This window comes from Bombus pascuorum, chromosome 11 (genome assembly GCF_905332965.1).
Source record: "Bombus pascuorum chromosome 11, iyBomPasc1.1, whole genome shotgun sequence".
Classification (NCBI taxonomy): Eukaryota; Metazoa; Arthropoda; class Insecta; order Hymenoptera; family Apidae; genus Bombus; species Bombus pascuorum.
The window spans coordinates 11,819,285-11,838,021 of record NC_083498.1 but is presented as its reverse complement, the minus strand read 5'-3'; the positions used below and the strand labels follow the sequence as shown (position 1 = coordinate 11,838,021).

Genomic DNA, 18,737 nt, shown 5'->3' with positions numbered 1-18,737 from the left:
AATGTTAGGGTAATTACGATTTTTAACCAGAAAATGGATATCTGTATCTACAATATTTATCATTTGTTTTGCATTTACAATACCAAAAAGATTGTTTTTTTAGCACAGATATACATCTTCCATTAAGATAGAACATTTTATATCTGCAAATTTATTACATCATCGATTTCAGTACATTCTGAATTATCTTCTTTTGTTACATTTAATTTAACTTCAGTCAAACTTTCTTTTGCCTTGTCATTTGTCTGTGATGATAAGTCAACTCTTTGCAAAGGTATATGTTTACGCTCTATAATATTCATTTTTATAGCATCTTCTATTTCTAATGCCTCATCTACTATATTATCTTCATTCTTTGCCGTTTGCTTTATCGCGATTTGTGCATATCGATGCTCATTTTTATCGAAATTTAGCAACTTAGATGCATTAATTTTGTCAACTGTCTTTGTTACAATGACTTGTTCATTTTTATCATTTTGATGTACTGATTGAGAACTTCTCTTTGCAAGAATTATCTTGGTGTATTTAACAGTGGGTTGATTTGAACGAGTTTGTATTGGAATTGTAGTTTTAGTTTTAGACAAAGTGGAAGTTTGAGGGTTTGTCTGTAGTATCACATGATTTAAATTTTGTACAGCTACATTAGGACATAGAACAGCTTGGGTACATGGTGTTACAAATTTATTACTTTGCTGTAACTTATCTTGCTTGTTACTTATGAGCACAACTTTGGTATTACTGTTCAATTTAGGTATAGTCTTTTCATGAATATCTACAGCCATTGTCTGAGATAAAGATGTACTTTTCTCAATAGAGTTTAAGTTATCATCATCTTTTGCAAAAATTATTGGTATATCTAATATATTTCCCAATTCATCGTCAATCTCGTTTACAAGAGAATTCTTCTGTACTGTTTGAGATTTATGAATTCTTTGTAAATTAGACGCATTGACTGTTATCTTTGGCATAGATTTGGTCGATTTTTGAGTAACTTTTAGTTTATTAGACAGTGGTAAAATAGTTCCTGAATTATGATTGCTTAATGGTACTATTACGGATGAACAAGTAGGTTTAGTACTAAGGGAACTTTCAACCATGATTATATTCCCACATACTGTATTATGAGAGATATCATTGTTATTACAAGTTGTTACTTGTCGAGGTATTTGTGACATCTTGAATGTGTCCAAGGAATGAGTAGAACTGAGCATCAAATGTGAAGAGCTATTGGTTGTTGCCATGTTGTCCATCACTATAAAACACATATACATGTTTGAACAATTTTCTGAGATATAAATAAATTCAAATAATATTCATTGCGTTGTTATGAACATCATGTAAAAATAAACATCTTTTTTTCTACATGAGTTATGTGAATATATCTTTAAAACTAGTTATAATTATAACAAAAACCATGCATAAATCTATTATATGTGATAAAAAATTTGGTTTTTAAATTTCACTTTATCTATGTTGTTAAAAATAACATAGATAATTGATTAAGTAATTACATAATAAAAATTATAATTTATGTATTTTAAACCAAAAAGATTCTCAGATTATATTAATAATATTTAAATAACATTTTGTTTGACAATGTAAAATATGTGATAAAAAAACATTAAATGATAAATGTAAGAAATAAAAGTTGTAATATCTTTAATTTAATTCCAAATTGCTTGGACACAGTTAATATCAAACAGGATTGGGGCAAGGAGACAAATAAATTCAAATCACATGGAAAAATATTTATTTAACACAAAATAAAAGATAGTAGTGATGTATTTACAACATTATTTTAGATGCTTCTAAATATAAACTTATATTAATTGTAAAATAATATAAATACATGCTACGTTTGGACACATGTTACATCACATGCTAAACAAATACATACATTTACTGATGACTTAGTCTAATGACTTTTATATATAATAAAAATAATATATAAAGAATATTTTCTATATATACAATTGCAAAAGAGAATGCAAACAAGCTAGAAATAAGAAAAAAGTTCTATGGCTAGAAAACATAAAATCTATTAGGTTTATTAGACTATTTTAATTATTCTACAATAAAAAACATAATTAAAATCAAATTTAAAATCCATTATTATTGATCTATATAGTCTCAAAAATATGAACAAAATGATTTTTTTGCTTAGTGGATATATTTTCTATAAGAAACTTATTTTATCATATTAATGATATTCATGCACAATACATTTTGTTTTTGCATGTATGAATATGATCCACATGGTTCCATATAAAGATGCATGTATATTTTGAAATCAAAATAGCAAATCATAAAAATATGCTAAATACTAAGAAATTTATTTTGCTATTTAACATGTTATGCTTTGTTATTGTATTTATGTGTAATATCCTAATCTTTTTCTATCGTTTATTTTGAAATTTCAACAATCCAATATTTTTTCCACTTTTCACGTTTTTTATGTATGAATATATTAAATATATTTCAAATATATATATTACAGCTGTATAATTTTTATATACATATATATAGAAATTGTGTTACAAAATTTGGAAAATAGAATTAAGGCTTGTTCTATTTTTAAAAAGTTATTTTATAAAATACGAGATTTCTAGTATTCAAAATAACTTCCCAAAATAATAATAATTTGGATCAACTTAATAATTTCCTTTTTATTGGTGATGTACCTTTCGTTCGTAAAAATTATATACATTCGATCAAGAAGTAAAAAACGATTACGGTGTAGGTAAATTATTTAATAGCTGATTAGATAATAATATTCTACCTTTTGGTATTATCGATGTGGTTGATGCTGTATTAGTTGCCACAGAATTGTTTGGTGTTAGTAAAATGCTGGAAGCTGCCGATATACGCGCAGACGATGAACTAGTAGTGAGTGTAAGAGAAGTTTTACCATTTTGTAAAATATTTGATAAAGTTCCATTTGATGTACCAATCGTAGGTTTATTGTGCAGCGCTATAAAATAAAGAAAAATGTATATTATACAAAATATGTGAGAATAAAAAGAAACAAGAAGTAATTTTTCATGTAAAATGTACCTGCTGCAGTTGAAGTATTCACTCTAATCTGATTTCCTGACGATGTTAAAACGTTAACAAGTTTTGTATCTCCATTCTTGTCAGGAATATTGAGATGCCTATAATTGTTTGATATTACTTTAGAAAAGCCTTTACCTGATGATACAATGGCTTTCATTTTTGGCATGTTCTGTAACTGTACATTCGTTGATACAATTTTAGGCACTTTAGTTGACGCAATCGAAGATTTAGGAATATTTTTTATTGGTGTAGATACAACTTGACCTGATGATGCTGGAGCTAAACGTATTGGTCCAATTGGTGCTAAACTTGCCAATGACCCAATGTTTAATGTTATACCACCATTATCTGAACCCGAGTTTGGCTAAAAAAATGCATATATTATTAGATGCTTCCTTTTTAATAAAAATTAAGGTTGTAACTTACTTGTCCGGAAAGTCTAGATGTTATCAAGTGTTCCACAAAATGACTTTTCTGGTTATTAACAACTCGAGGTTTCCGTTTCACGCTCTGTACATGATTTGTATGTATTCCACTCACTGCGATTATATTCTGTTGCGTACTAAATGCTCCTACTCGGGAAATCGTAGCTGATTGTGTGTTTTGTCCAATAGATATTACTGAAGAGATTGGTGTATTTGGTCGAGACTTTTTTATTGTTGGAGAATTTGGTTCACTTTCAACAGAGCTGCTTGTTGAATTTCTTCGCTTCCGTGATTCTTTTCTGTTATTTTTATTTTCATAATTTGACAATGATGTTGATCTCAATGGTAGTGGATGTGGTTGCAAAAGAATAGTTCCCACAAAATCTCCGACTTCATCCAAGATACATCTATCTACCATGTTTTGTGTAATACCCTCTGATATCTTTTTAGCAGTAGAAATTCTTAAATGGTCATCAGCAGTTCCAACCACTACCAAACTTGTTTCAACCATCATTCTTTCTCTAAGATCCTCTATATCATCAGGTCTTACAAGTGTAGCATTTTGTCCAATAACAAACATAACTGGGCATCGAATATCCATTAATGTATCATCAGGTGTACCCCTTTTTCCTTCAACCGTAAGAAATGAAAACCCAAGACAAATAACTGCAGTTACATGTTCCATTTGTGCTACCTATAAATATCAAAAGATAAGAATGAATATCTCAAATCACATTAAAGTTTTCTAACTACTTCGAATTATACTAATAAATTTGCTCAGGTAAATTATACTAATGCGTTATACTAATGCTTATACTATACATCATGTGTATATATGTACATATAAATGCTATACCTGACATGCAAGAGCAGCACCAGTATTAAATCCAACAAGAATAATTGGTCTACCAGGACAATCACTTCTAATATCTTGTATCTTAGTTCTAGTAGCTTGAAGTAATTGATCAATGCATACCATCATGGTCATTCTATTAGCTGCTAAACCTAAGTGTGTGTGAACAGTAACAACCATTCCTAAAGCTCCTAATTGTGAAATCCATTTATGTTGCCTTGTAGACATACTAGATCCCACTCCAGAAGGAACTATTATTAAGATTGGATTTCCTGGTAATTTTTTCTGCAATACCAATAATTATCTATAAATAAATATATATATGTAAAATAATATTATAATAAATTATGCAATAAAATATACTTACAAGTCTATTACTATTTAAACTAGGAGTAATTGGATCCCATGTACGTTTAAGGAGTGATCCAAGTGTTTCCCATGTTATAGAACCTGTTTTTGCATTAATATTTGGTTGTATAGCAATCATTTTATCAATAAGTTGAGGAATTTTCAGTCTTAAAGATTGTAATATATCAAGATAAATCCCAAGATACTCTTGAGGAAGATGGTCAAACAATAAATTATGCAACCATTGTGCAAGTCTCCAATCCCACCCAACTGAAGCTAATGTTTCTCGAAACCTCCTTGCTGCTGTATCAACTGATGTTCTTCGATAAATTGGTTCTATTGAACTGTCTACTTTAGCTAATCTTGTAAGTCTTTCTGAATTTAATATTTTAAGAACTTTGGTGAATATTCGATTTTGAACCGGTGTCCATAAAATTTTATCAAGCTTTTCTTCCCAATCTTCATTTTCATCAGGTCTAGCAAAATTTGCTAACCTTTGTAATTCATCCATTTGATGTCGAACTCTAGTAAAATCTATTGGTGGTACTAATGGCTCGTTATTAATTTCTTCTATATTAATTTCTTCATCCTGAGCAACTTTTTCCCTAATATATAAAAAGATGTAATGTAGTTTTATGTTTAATAATTATATTTATAATTTACTTCTATTACTTACGTTAATAAATTTTTCTTTGAGAAAAACAACTTTTTTATTGGCTTTACATAAACATTCTCTGGTTTCCAATTCCATGGACGTGCATAACAATGATCTTTTGCAAGCACATTAATTTCAGTTTCATAGCACCCAGCAAGCTGATGTAAATATGTAGTTAATCTACTAGGATTATCATCAAATGTATCACTGATGGGACTTGGAATTCTAGAAGTGTTTATCGATGTAGATGGCATTGTTAATGTTGAAGTTGACATTACTTATACTCAATATATTTATAATTATAATTAATTCTTTCAAGACATAACACTGTAATCACTTATAGTTTTCCTCATATGGCTATCACTTCATATCTTGAATCTGTATCACAAAAATTAATAAGATTATTATGTAAGTAACAAATATGAATTATTTTTAAAAGTTGAAACTACTTAACATTTCACAAAACTATTTCTAACCCTTTGCGCTCGAGAGGCCACTCTCAATTGCCACCACATTTTGTGTGACAACTCCATTGACAAGTGAGAGACAACAGTCCTCATTTATGTTAAATTTCAACATCTCCAATTGATGAAACAGCAGTATTGGTTTGTAAATAGGTTCCTTAGCTCTTTATGGTCTTTGTTAGAAGGTGTGAAGTGTTACACTTTAAAATGGAAATAAAATATTTAATCCCAAATCCCTCTGTAACTATGGTTCTGACATCTCTAATGTTAGTTTGGATTTGACGATCATGGCAAAAGTATTATAGTTTAGAAGCCCTAAAAAAATGGCTTTCATAAGTGAAATTAGCTCAAATGAAGATAAACTTGATTTTGAACTGTTGAAAAATGAGATCAATTGTATTCAAGAATGCATTTTGGTAAATGCTTTATAAATTATCATACAAAAAAATACAGAAATTAATATTACAAAATTATATTTTCAAAGATGTAAGTATAGGTTAATTATTAGAATATAATGTTTTTGTAAGTTAATTTGTATATAAAATCATTTTACGCTACCTGTAAGACGCGCGTCACATATACGCTAAATCATCTGGAGTTGCTACTTCGCCCGACTGAAAAAGTCCTCGAACGCAAAGAGCTAACATATAACAATAATAAAAAAATTGCTAAATGATATATATAAAAATTAAACCTCTGAATATAAAATTTATACATATATGTATAAATAATTGTTCCTATTACATAAATTATTTCTATGATGAAACTAACCTTTAAACTATTCTAGGTTGTAATATCACAATAGTAATTATCTTGCAATGATATACAGCTCTGTTCCAAACAACAAAAAGTGATGTATTGCGATTTAATACAAGAAAATGGAAGAACACATGTGGAGCAAGGACATTGTAAATGTATAGATAGGTACATACAGATGTATATTGCATCAATTTTAGAATAATTATTTTATTGAGACAATGTGTTATTATGCATTGATTTCCATGATATGTAATTTGACAAAATGCAAGAAATAAAAGAAATAAAATTAATAAGATTAAATGTACCTACCTACCTGGTAGATACACAGAATTCCAATTTATGTAATGCATAGTATTCAAAACAATGAATGTCTAGTGACATCTATGATGCGCTAACCAATCAATCTACAATTGTAAGGTTAAGCTAAATTTTTACGTTTTCTTAAAATTTCTTCGACGATTCCAAAAATAATTTTACAAACAGCCTATAGGAAAAGAACATATTTTACATGGAAAATATTTTTAAAAATTCAAGCATTTAATGTGAAGTATAATATATTTTACAATAAAGTCCAATTTTCAAGAAACTTTCAATTTATAGCTATGTTACTATCATTACAAAAAAAATGAATATACCATAATATACATAGTACATAGTATATTCTACAGTGATATCAAATTGAATGTTAGTATTCAAATCGAAATAGTGTAATTAAAGTTTAATGTTTTATATATTGGGATTGAAATGTTATACAGCGTTAACATACAATTTAAAAAAATTAATGTCTTAAATTATCTGTAAACGATCGATTAATATTTACTTTTTAGAAAGAAGTGTCTCAGCTTCAATCCAATGTTGAAGGAGGTTGGCGATGAAACTGAATTGCTCATATATTTCCAGTGGAATTTCTGTAATAATTAGAAACATACACTTTTTTAGATAATTTTAAAACCAATGAGTATATAATAACAATTAATAATTTATTCTATTCAAATATACAACTGTATACATACACATTTGCATACTTGTATAATGAATCATCTGAATTTGTGTAATTTACTATTTGTTTGTACATATTTGTACAATATTTATACTGCATTCACTTTGAATTCATAATGGCTATGACACGTGGTAAAGATTTCTTAGCAGAATATTGGTTTGACATATTATTGCGAATTGTCTTAGTGGGATTATTTATGTAAGTTAAATTTAGTCTACTATAGCAATGTAATGGTTATACATATAAATGTACTACTTTTTTATGTGAACAGTGAATTAGAAAATGCCGAACCATTTACTAGGAAAATTCATGAAGATGAATTATGGTTGTATAAAAATCCAAGGACTGAATCATATGTTCCAACCACCATATTATGGGTAATATATTCCATATGAAAAAGCATTATTATACATATTTTAAAATTATAGTTATATTTTATATAAATTAATTTATATATTTATTTTTAGCCTCTGGTTTTTATAATGCCTGCTATAGTAATCTTATTTGTCTTTTCGGTTTATAAAGACAAAACTGACATTTATCAAGCAGTATTATCTGTAACTTTAGCATTAGGATTTAATGGTGTCATTACAGATATTATAAAACTTGTTGTTGGTAAGAATTGCGAAATGTTGATTCTGTTTTGAAAGTATCATTATTTTTATAGATAATACCTTTTGCTAGGTCGCCCCAGACCAGATTTCTTTTGGAGATGTTTTCCTGATGGACAAACAAATCCAGATTTTAAATGTAATGGAAATCCAGTTCTTATAAAAGATGGAAAGAAATCATTTCCAAGTGGTCATTCCTCATGTATGTTAAAAGATAAAGTATAAACTATCAAGTTATATAAACTATATAGAAAACCTCACATTTTATTGAAAAATCTATTTATCTTTCAGTTGCATTTGCAAGTTTTGGTTTCATTGCGCTGTATATAGCTGGTAAATTACATACATTTAGTTTAATGGGTAAAGGACAATCATGGAAATTATGTGCATTTGTATTACCAATTTGTATTGCTCTCTTAATTGCATTGAGTAGAACTTGCGATTATCATCACCACTGGCAAGGTAAGCATATTTATTTATTGCATCAATAAATAAATATTTTAATTCCAAAAATATTAGATGTGGTTGCAGGCTCAATAATAGGATACATTTTGGCATATATGTGTTATAGACACTATTATCCACCATTAGATTCACAGGTATGCCATAAACCATATGCTGCCCTTACTCATCAAATTCAGTTGGAAAATGCAAGAAACAAAAATGAACAAATCAAATGGATTTAATGAATAAAAGAATCTAAAGTATTAAAATTATTACAATAATTTAAATCACAATAATTCTATGATTTTATTTTTTACTTGTTGATTTTTCCCTTTTATGAGTTATTTATAAATACGATAAATAATATAAATATATACATTTATATTGTAAATATGCACCTTGTATCATTTAAAAATATCAATTTAATCAATAAAAAAGGACTTGTTCTAATGGAAATGAGGTTTATTTAAAACAGTTCGAAATAGTGTTTTTGAAATATGCGCGGGTACAACAGAGATGGATATATTGTGCATATGCGCCATTTTGGAAATTTTGCGTATGGTGCGCCATCAAGTTGATTTTAAGTTAAACAGAAGCAGTGATGAAGTCGGTGGTGTAAAGTGGTGTTAGTGCTTCTCGTGAGCTTCTTATCTTGATGGTTGGTCGTGCATATATCTTGATGAATTTTGGAATTCATTTGGATATTTCGTACGTTTCTGAAGGAGATTAACATTAAATTTCTCATATTGTTTACGTATAGGATTTTAATACACATTTTCCATATAAATTAATGGTTATATCAGGTTTCTTGGATTTGTGAAGTGACATAGTTATTTACGAGCTGTTGTGTTGGTGAAATGTTGTCTCAACTTCCTGTACATGGCGAAGACTCATGAGCGTCGTCAGTCGTGTTGAATAGTCAAACGCTAGTGTTCAAACGGTGTTTTATCCTTTTTACAAGAATTTTTCCAGCCAAATTGATCCGGTTGTATCGTCTGAATCAATTATATTGTGCCAGTTGCATGTGAAAATGATAAACATGGAAACGGATGAGATTATCGAAGACACAAACACGAATCTTCAGGTACGCAACACATAGTAGTATTTTTGACCTGAAACCTACCGCCATCTTATGTTTCCTTATGATGGAGAAATTCACTAATATTTTATGATCGACCGTTATTTTCTGCAAAGCTTATATCTGTTAATATGCACTTCCCAAAGAAAATTATTAATTGTAGAAATATCTTATGTATACGAGAGGTTATAGAATACGATTGTGTGCTGTCATATATGATCGTGGTCATTTCTCTAAACTCTTTTATATCAAGATATTTATGTACATCTAATGACAGTTACCTTATTATCTTGACGGAAATTAAGATTGCATCACTTTTAATTTCTTTTATTTGATCAAATCAATACTAGTATATATTATGTTATTTACAGAATATTACAAATATTTAAGATTTGATTAGAATCACAGATATATCTTAAACAATATGACTCGAAATATTTATATATTCTTATTTAAACAAAGTATAAATTATACTTACTATGCCATCGTATGATTATTATTAAATTTTACTATAAATATTTCAATATTTATTCGTATATTCGATTCATATTATTACTTTTGTTTGAACAATACCTTTTCTTAAATTTTTTATTTTTGTAAATTTCTAACATAAAATAAGAATATTTACAGCATAAAATGTAATGATTTTATTTTCGGATTGCTAGAAAATCGTAATATTAACTTGTTATTTACTAATTTATTTTTTAATTTGTTATGTTATTGTACAGTTGCCACATATATTTGATCGAAAAATTATTAGTTAGTTAATATTGAATAGCATAAACTTGACCGGACACGATTGTCTTCGTTGTCAGAACAAAGGATAGATCGTTTAAACATAATCCTAATCTCCAAGCTTTGCAGACTGGAAACAACCTACTACATGATCAATGTTTTAATTCCCTTTTTACCTTTCCTCTCTTGTTTCTCCTCTTTTACAATCTTTATTTTTTTTAGCTCCCCTTTTTAAATTTTGTGCTAAGTTGCATTACACTCATCGTAACAGTATTGTAAACGATTGAGTAGAATCTACAGTTTAATTCCCTTAAATTTATTTCTTTATACGAGTCACAATCGTTATAAAAATTAACGATTAATCTTTATTGTCCTTTTTTTCGTTTAATGTTACAGTGATATTGATTTGTACGTACAATTGGATATAAGCCAAAACTGTCTAGGAATGAATAGTTTGCAATTTTTATATTCAACTGCTGGAATAATTTTAAAAAAATTTGTTGTTTTAATATTTGTTTGATACGCATTATTTGTTACAATAATGATTAATTATCTTCAAGATAAAATATAAAACGATTAGTGTGTAGATGAATACAAAGATTTAACGATCCATCCGTGTATTGTGTTTAAGTTAAACTATAACACGTGTACTTCGAGGAGACCGCCAGAGAGAAAGAGGAATCGATTGCAATCCTTGCGTCAGATCTTGTGAATTTATGTAGTATCGTTTTTATCAATACATCTTTTACTTTGTATATAGATACAAATATAGGAATTTTTAAAGATAAATGTAAATTTTTTTTTACATATTTCACATATTTACATAATCTTTAATAGAGTTTATATTGATAGAAAAAGACATACGAGATAGATATACGAGTATATTTGTATTATAATTAAAGTTATATCTATCATTATCTTATTAAAGTACGTCTGTCGTTGGCCAATGTAAATGAACTTTATATTGTGTTGTCAAGTTATAAGTACGTGACTTGCCGAAAAAAAGTATTACTCTTCTATTTAGTGCTAGTGACTCATCATTCCGGTTTCACTCGTTACTACATTACCATGCGCATTTTTAATTTTCTTTATCGTTTTATTCTCATTCAAATGTGTATAAAAAAATAAAATGGTAATAACTACTTAAGAATAACGAGAAAGTGATGCATCGCGATTATCAATTTGCGATCTTTATAAAATTTTATAAACTCAAATATACGTGAATTTTTGTATATTTTATTCTAGAAACTTATTGTTCTTAGAACTTTCCTTTGTTTTATATTTATGGGGACAAAAAAGTGTTCTGAAATTTAATGCCGTAAGTATTCATAATCAAGGACGACAGGAAATTTCGAAACGTTCCCGTGATTCATTGTTACATATTTCGAAGTGTACATTATTTTTCATGGGTTTTTTCCACTAATAAACTTTATGTTTCTATTGATTGATGCGTCTCACTTTCACGTTTAAAAATATTTTTCTAATCATATGTGCATACACGTAAATATGTCATGCATCGATTTCAACATGCCTATGATATTTATTATTGATAAACGATAAAAAACAAAGCACTAAAAACTACAAAGTATACGAACATCTTTTCCCACAATTCATTCTTGATTGTCTTTTATTTATAATCTGGCGCATATGCGAATGCCAGTGATAATAAGTTAGATAGTATTTCGAAGAACTACCGACCAATATGCTTTGCTGTTATCGATATCAGAATATTATTTTTTTATCCTATATACGACCGTATTAATCTGTAAAAACTAAGAAAGGATGCTTTACCAGCATTCCAGTGCATGTAGGTATATTAGTATTAATTTCTTGAAAATTTTAAATTTATTATAATATTTGTATTATACATTTACTTGGAAGTTTTCGCGTTTTGCGTGACTACTTGCTAAAATGGAGAGAACACGTAAGGGGTACGAAGACAAAGAGATACAAAGAGCATAGATTCGACACGAGTTCGCGATCCCGTTATACTGGAACACCGTACTGAGAAACATTTTCAGATGATCGAGGTGTACTCCTCGGTCGCCAGGACTCTTCAATGTTGCTATGCTACCTTTTACAGTCGAGTGATCATGAGATCTCAAATCGAAGAATCATACTATGCACAATACACACATGTATATTTATATATATATAATAATATTAATATATATATATATATATATATATTTATATATATTTATGCATTTTATAGAGTTTCGTGTGTTGGTCTTTATAAAAAGACACATTGATGGATGTTTTATTTTTATCATTGAAGAAATACGAAAAATCAAACTTGAGTTTCTGGTGAATGATATTACGGGGATACATAATCTTGAGGCATCTAAAAATAACTTCAGATTGCGAATAATCTTTTTATAAGTAATTAAATAGTAAAAAATTCAGATTCCTGTGGATGATACAAATCTAGCCTTTAATTTTAGTTTGTAGTTTTTTTTTTTTAAATCTGTTGCAAAATGGTGAAGTTATTTGTCATATTCGAGACCTCTTCTGCTAGAACGTCGATGGCTAGCCATCACTTCGGGGGAAACAAGAACATTTAAAATAAAAAAATAATAAAGATAAATTTTTAATTTTTTCAGTCAGCTATTGGTTCATACAGCAATATCTCATAGTACATATGATATAATTTGAATTATATTTTCTTGTGGGAGACAAAAGATTGCCTTGATTATCTTATTTCTTTTACTTTGTGAAACTATTTTGCATGACAGGATTTGCCTATTCATCTCTGTAACTTCATCAGGAGCTTTAATTTTGATAAATTTTTTTGGCACAATATTTTACGTGCTTAAAACTCGAAGAAACTTAAAACAAAAAAGAAAGTTTCTTTTTCTTGAAACTATTAGAGTGATTTATGCCCTTAAAGGTAGCGAGAGATGATATATTTCTTCACTATTGCCATTAGGATGTTGCAAACGAGTTTCAATCGTTTGAATTTTCAAATATAAATGTTTAACTTCTATTGCGAAATACTTAATAAGATATGCGTCTATTATGAGTTTTCGCTTCCAGAAGTAAATGGCAAGCGCTAACAAGTAGGCCAGACACGAAATATTGGATTAGTGCAGGTCACGGTCCGTTGATACAATTTTCTTTATACAAATCGTTCGCTAATACGAATTAAGTAGCAAGCCATTTTCTTTTCTCCTCTTTTCTTCTAATTATAAATTTTATTACAAATTTCAAATATTGCAATGAATTATTTAAATCAAAAAAAATAACAGTATTACTGTTCCGTATTTTGCTACAAATAATTGTGTATTTAGTTAATAATTTCTAAGTATTTTATTTGCGATTTTATTTTAAAGCATGATCATCAATAAATTATATTTATAGAAAGTACCGTGATTCAAAAAGGACAACTTGCATGTTCGAACGTCAATTTCTGTGAGCGTTTAATATTGTTTTGTATAGTGTAGTCTATCTGAGGTCAAGAACCTGATACCACACTCTATCTTAAAATACATGTGTCACCTAATAGTTTTGCTGCTGTTTTATATAATACTTATAACTATTACGATTTAATTGTATTATGTATTAAACAGTTTTTAAATATACAATAAAAAATATATCTGAGTATCTTTATATGCATCCCTCAAAGTATATAAAATATTTACAGTATAATTGATCAAGGTATATCTTCGCATTCTTATCAAATCTGAAATAAATTTAAATAAAATAATGTTTTAAAAGTATACTTTTTCAATTAGAAAAATCTTTATAATGTGTACAATTTTTATAATGTTTTTACAGTATCCAATAACAATACTTTATGACCCTACTCGCAAGAAAGAACTGCCATCTGGGGTATCTGCACAATATAGGCAAGAAAAGGAAACTTGTATGAAACTCTTTGAGAAGTGGAGTGAACCCGAACAAGTTAACTTTGTTGAACAATTGTTAACAAGAATGTGTCACTATCAGCATGGTCATATCAATGCATATCTGAAACCAATGTTGCAGAGAGATTTTATTTCTCTATTACCAAGTGAGTATTTCTGTCGAGATAATTTTATTTAAATATTGGAATATATATATATATATATATATATATATATATATATATATATATATATATATATATATATATAAATTAGACCTTTTATAACTTATATTTCTATTATCAGAAAAAGGATTGGACCATGTGGCAGAAAGTATTCTTTCCTATCTAGATGCTGATTCATTAATTGCTGCTGAATTAGTATGTAAAGAATGGCTCAGAGTAATTAGCGAAGGAATGCTTTGGAAGAAATTAATTGAATGCAAAGTTCGGACTGATTCAATATGGAGAGGTCTTGCAGAAAGGAGAGGATGGTTAGTTAATACATTCTATGAAATCTCATTCTGTGGTATCTGCTTATTTATTAATGTTTTTAGGATTCAGTATCTGTTCAAGCCAAGGCCGGGGGAAAGCCACCCAAATCACAATTTCTATAGATCTCTTTATCCCAAAATAGTTAAAGATATTGATAGTATAGATAACAATTGGAGAATGGGAAGATTTAATCTTCAACGAATAAATTGTAGAAGTGAAAATTCAAAAGGTGTTTACTGTTTACAATATGATGACCAAAAAATTGTCTCTGGTCTTAGAGACAATACAATTAAAATCTGGGACAGAAGTACACTACAGTGCATTAAAGTCTTAACAGGACACACTGGTTCTGTTTTATGTTTACAGTATGATGACAAAGCAATAATATCTGGTTCCTCTGATAGCACTGTAAGAGTTTGGGATGCTAATACTGGAGAAATGGTTAATACATTGATACACCATTGTGAGGCAGTTCTACATCTCAGATTTAATAATGGCATGATGGTCACTTGTTCAAAGGTCAATAAACTTTTTATATATTTAGCTTATATTTTAATACATCATATTTCTATATTAAATTAACATATTTTTGTATCCCATAAATTACAAAAATAACTATTTGTTAATTTTATTTAGGATCGTTCAATTGCTGTATGGGATATGACATCACAAACGGAAATTGCATTAAGAAGGGTATTAGTGGGGCATAGGGCAGCAGTAAATGTTGTTGATTTCGATGAAAAATATATCGTTTCTGCTAGTGGTGATAGGACTATTAAAGTATGGAAAACATCTACTTGCGAATTTGTGCGAACATTAAATGGACATAAACGGGGTATAGCGTGTTTGCAATATAAGGATTGCTTAGTAGTTAGTGGTAGCAGTGATAATACAATCAGATTATGGGATATTGAATGTGGTGCGTGCTTACGCGTCCTAGAAGGACATGACGAATTGGTCAGATGTATTAGATTTGATAGCAAGCACATAGTTAGTGGAGCTTATGATGGGTGAGTAAAGAAATTTTTTAAATTGTATGTTATGTTGTCTTTTACGGTATTACAATAACATGTTTATTGCTTCATGTTATAGAAAAATTAAAGTATGGGATTTGGTGGCTGCACTGGATCCACGTGCTCTAACTAACTCGCTTTGTATACGTACATTAGTGGTGAGATATTTTACATACTTTATTTGATTCTGTTCTATAAAAAGGCTTTAATAGTAATAAGATATATCTGCAATATAGGAACACACAGGTCGTGTATTTCGTCTTCAGTTCGATGAGTTCCAGATAGTATCGTCGTCGCACGATGATACAATATTAATATGGGATTTTCTGAATTTTAATCCATCAAATGGATCTGTATCATCTTGTGGGCCTATAACAATAAGTGCATCAGGTGTGAATCAATCTGATACTAGATCTCCATCTCGTAAGTACGATGAGAAAGATCTTTTTTCCGTGTATTTGTTATTTTCTAACATTATGAATTATTTTTATAGCATTTGAGTGACGCATCCGTATAAATATTCCTTCATTGTGATATAATTGTAAGTTTAATATATTGTTTAAGATAAACTCATATATGAGTTTCTTTCTTATAATTTCTTTTTTATAATTATAAAATATTTCTTGCTTGTTACTATACTTTGTAGAGATATGTTATATTCGTATGTTTGTTTCAGACAAGTGATTAGTGAGCGAGTTCAATGTGTTCACGGTAGTGTACGCAGGAAATGAAGAATCAGTGTCCAGTGTGAACAGCGCCTAGAAAAAAAAGAAAATCTCAGCAAAACACGGTCATTGATTTTGGTTTATTATTTGCTGTGAAAAGCAAAAGAAATTCTCTCAATAATAGGATATATATGGGGTGACACATAAAACTACGAATTAATTTATATGCGCTTGACGCACTGCGTTTAGTAACGAACAGTATAATTAAAAATCACATAAATACATCCCATGGATGTAAACAATTGTTTGCTTTGGCCATATTTGGAATTCTTCTACGCTCTATGACATGATAGAAGTTGACCACTTTCCTACTACTATGAAAAAAAGACTTACGATACGTAAAGAAAATGAAAACGTTTTTAGGCTGGATACACTTAATAAGATGGTAGCTGTATTATAGTAAATTAATAATTTCTTTTTTTTAATGTAATTAATTTATAGTAAGGAGATTGTAAAATGCCGTTTGATTGGAGTACTTATCTGGTGTGAATGTGGACATTCAAGTCTTGATATGTGGAAGGATTATTATAACTATCATATTTCATTACTTTTTAAATCTAGCTAATGTGAATTACTATACCCATGTTTAGTATTATAGATGTACAGCCGTTAATCGAAGACATAGTAGTTTCCATGGACATTAATTTTATGAAATTTATATTATATATTGAAAAGTAAATGGAAAGCTAATAACCTCTGCACAGTCATTGATATAAAATACCATTTGCATTTAAAATATAAAGTTTCATTATACCGAGATGTAAATATTGATTCATAAAAAAGCAATATAGTGACTCTGAGGTAATCTTAGCTGCTGTGAAGAAATTATTGTGTTTTGACTAATGATCTCGGATCATATGTTTCAACTTTTGTTTAAGCTACATCACATTTTCAATTATAAGTTATAAGTGTGCTCTGAACAATATTATATGAGTTAAAATATAATTGTCATTTTCGAGATTTTATAAATGCTATCAACGACATTATTTTTATTCCTATAGTAGTAGTAGCACTAAGGAAAATATGTTTACTTATTGATATATTGAATAATAGAATAAACATGATATCTTCTCAAATTTTTCACGAAATAGTAATATATATATAAATATATATACATATATATTTCAGTAAATATTGCGACAGTGATTCGATATTTTGACCACATTGAAAAATTCAAAGCCAAGCTTACAAATATGTAATCCTTGATATTGATTTCAATACATATATTTTAAATTTTATACATCATAGATTTTGCATGAGAATTAAATTGTGAATATGTGCTTAAAAAAAGAAAAAAGAAAGGAATTAAATATCACAGATAAAATATGTCAAGTTACTTGACTTTTGCATTACATAAGTAACAGATAGTATATTTAGTAGTACTTGTACATTATTCTAATATTATACAAATTTTTACATTAAAAGTATAAAATATTATGCAAAATTATGAACTGCATGTAGTCAAATCGGGTACAAAGAATTGTGATTTTTAAGCTAGAATGGTGGCATGAAAAATTTTCTATAACTTTATGGTATGTATATATGGGACTCCAGTGCAAACATTACTTTTGTAGTATGCAGCATGTTCTCAATTCATAAAATTTAATGAAAAACATAGAGCATAATAGAGAAAAATAGTGTAGCTGTGACAGTTATTAAGATAATCTCTTTGTAAGCACATACTTCATTATATTACAGCTATCTAAATACGTACATATATAGGTAGTATTAATTATATATTGCTGTTTCTTGGATTCCATTTTGGAATGTAAAAATATAAGTATATATATTTTTTATTTAGATTGGGGTCTTAAAATACTTCAATGAATCCAATATGTAAAATTTCTTTATACAAAAAATTGTTTATTTCATAGAAATTATGATAATTATTTAGAGATAGAAAATACAAAGCCCTGAGATATTTAATTTCTAAAAGTTTCGTAAAGAGCGACAATGTGTCTTATACATAATTTAGTTTTGATCATAACGTGAATGTTACATTTGTTCAAAATAATATTATGACAAGAAGTATCTTTAAGAAAACATTGTGATGTTTATTGTTAATATTAACATAAAGTTTCATGTATGAAATTAATTACACAAGAATAATATGAAGGCTGTGGAAAAGCTATACTTGAAATACAATATCTATGCAAGAAGATGCAATTTTAATGGAAACAGTATCCATCATTATCCCTTAAATTTAACATACTTTCGTCAAAATCAGATTATGA

The 18,737-nt window shown here is 28.4% G+C and overlaps 3 protein-coding genes across 10 annotated transcripts; 2 read left to right on the top strand and 1 right to left on the bottom strand.

Annotated features, from left to right (window-relative positions):
* Positions 1–4: 4 nt before the first annotated feature.
* Positions 5–6,526, bottom strand: LOC132912198 (KAT8 regulatory NSL complex subunit 3). Of its 4 annotated transcripts, XM_060969412.1 has the most exons (10): positions 6,358–6,526; positions 5,790–6,114; positions 5,357–5,713; positions 4,700–5,285; positions 4,336–4,617; positions 3,481–4,173; positions 3,190–3,418; positions 3,055–3,090; positions 2,780–2,971; positions 5–1,252 (listed from the first exon to the last, which is right to left on the bottom strand). In XM_060969412.1, the coding sequence occupies exons 3-10, from the start codon at positions 5,608–5,610 to the stop codon at positions 138–140; spliced, it is 3,387 nt and encodes a 1,128-aa protein (XP_060825395.1). In that variant the 5' UTR covers positions 5,611–5,713; positions 5,790–6,114; positions 6,358–6,526; the 3' UTR covers positions 5–137. The 4 variants fall into 4 exon arrangements, with proteins under 4 accessions (XP_060825395.1, XP_060825394.1, XP_060825392.1 ...); XM_060969411.1 differs by having other exon boundaries at positions 3,055–3,418; positions 5,357–5,706; positions 5,782–6,114; positions 6,358–6,523; XM_060969409.1 differs by having other exon boundaries at positions 3,055–3,418; positions 6,358–6,523.
* An 80-nt stretch (positions 6,527–6,606) lies between these two features.
* Positions 6,607–9,069, top strand: LOC132912213 (phospholipid phosphatase 5). Of its 4 annotated transcripts, XM_060969449.1 has the most exons (7): positions 6,948–7,242; positions 7,386–7,756; positions 7,830–7,935; positions 8,026–8,173; positions 8,243–8,371; positions 8,461–8,631; positions 8,689–9,069. In XM_060969449.1, the coding sequence occupies exons 2-7, from the start codon at positions 7,674–7,676 to the stop codon at positions 8,853–8,855; spliced, it is 804 nt and encodes a 267-aa protein (XP_060825432.1). In that variant the 5' UTR covers positions 6,948–7,242; positions 7,386–7,673; the 3' UTR covers positions 8,856–9,069. The 4 variants fall into 4 exon arrangements, with proteins under 4 accessions (XP_060825434.1, XP_060825433.1, XP_060825432.1 ...); XM_060969451.1 differs by lacking the exons at positions 6,948–7,242; positions 7,386–7,756 and adding an exon at positions 6,607–6,723; XM_060969450.1 differs by having other exon boundaries at positions 6,944–7,756; positions 8,701–9,069.
* A 147-nt stretch (positions 9,070–9,216) lies between these two features.
* LOC132912205 (beta-TrCP) lies at positions 9,217–18,662 on the top strand. Of its 2 annotated transcripts, none has more exons than XM_060969431.1 (9): positions 9,217–9,697; positions 14,204–14,438; positions 14,578–14,764; positions 14,828–15,284; positions 15,402–15,775; positions 15,858–15,936; positions 16,015–16,168; positions 16,272–16,319; positions 16,455–18,662. In XM_060969431.1, exons 1-8 carry the CDS (start codon positions 9,644–9,646, stop codon positions 16,280–16,282), a joined length of 1,551 nt encoding a protein of 516 aa, XP_060825414.1. In that variant the 5' UTR covers positions 9,217–9,643; the 3' UTR covers positions 16,283–16,319; positions 16,455–18,662. The 2 variants fall into 2 exon arrangements, with proteins under 2 accessions (XP_060825414.1, XP_060825413.1); XM_060969430.1 differs by having other exon boundaries at positions 16,015–16,201.
* Positions 18,663–18,737: the final 75 nt, after the last annotated feature.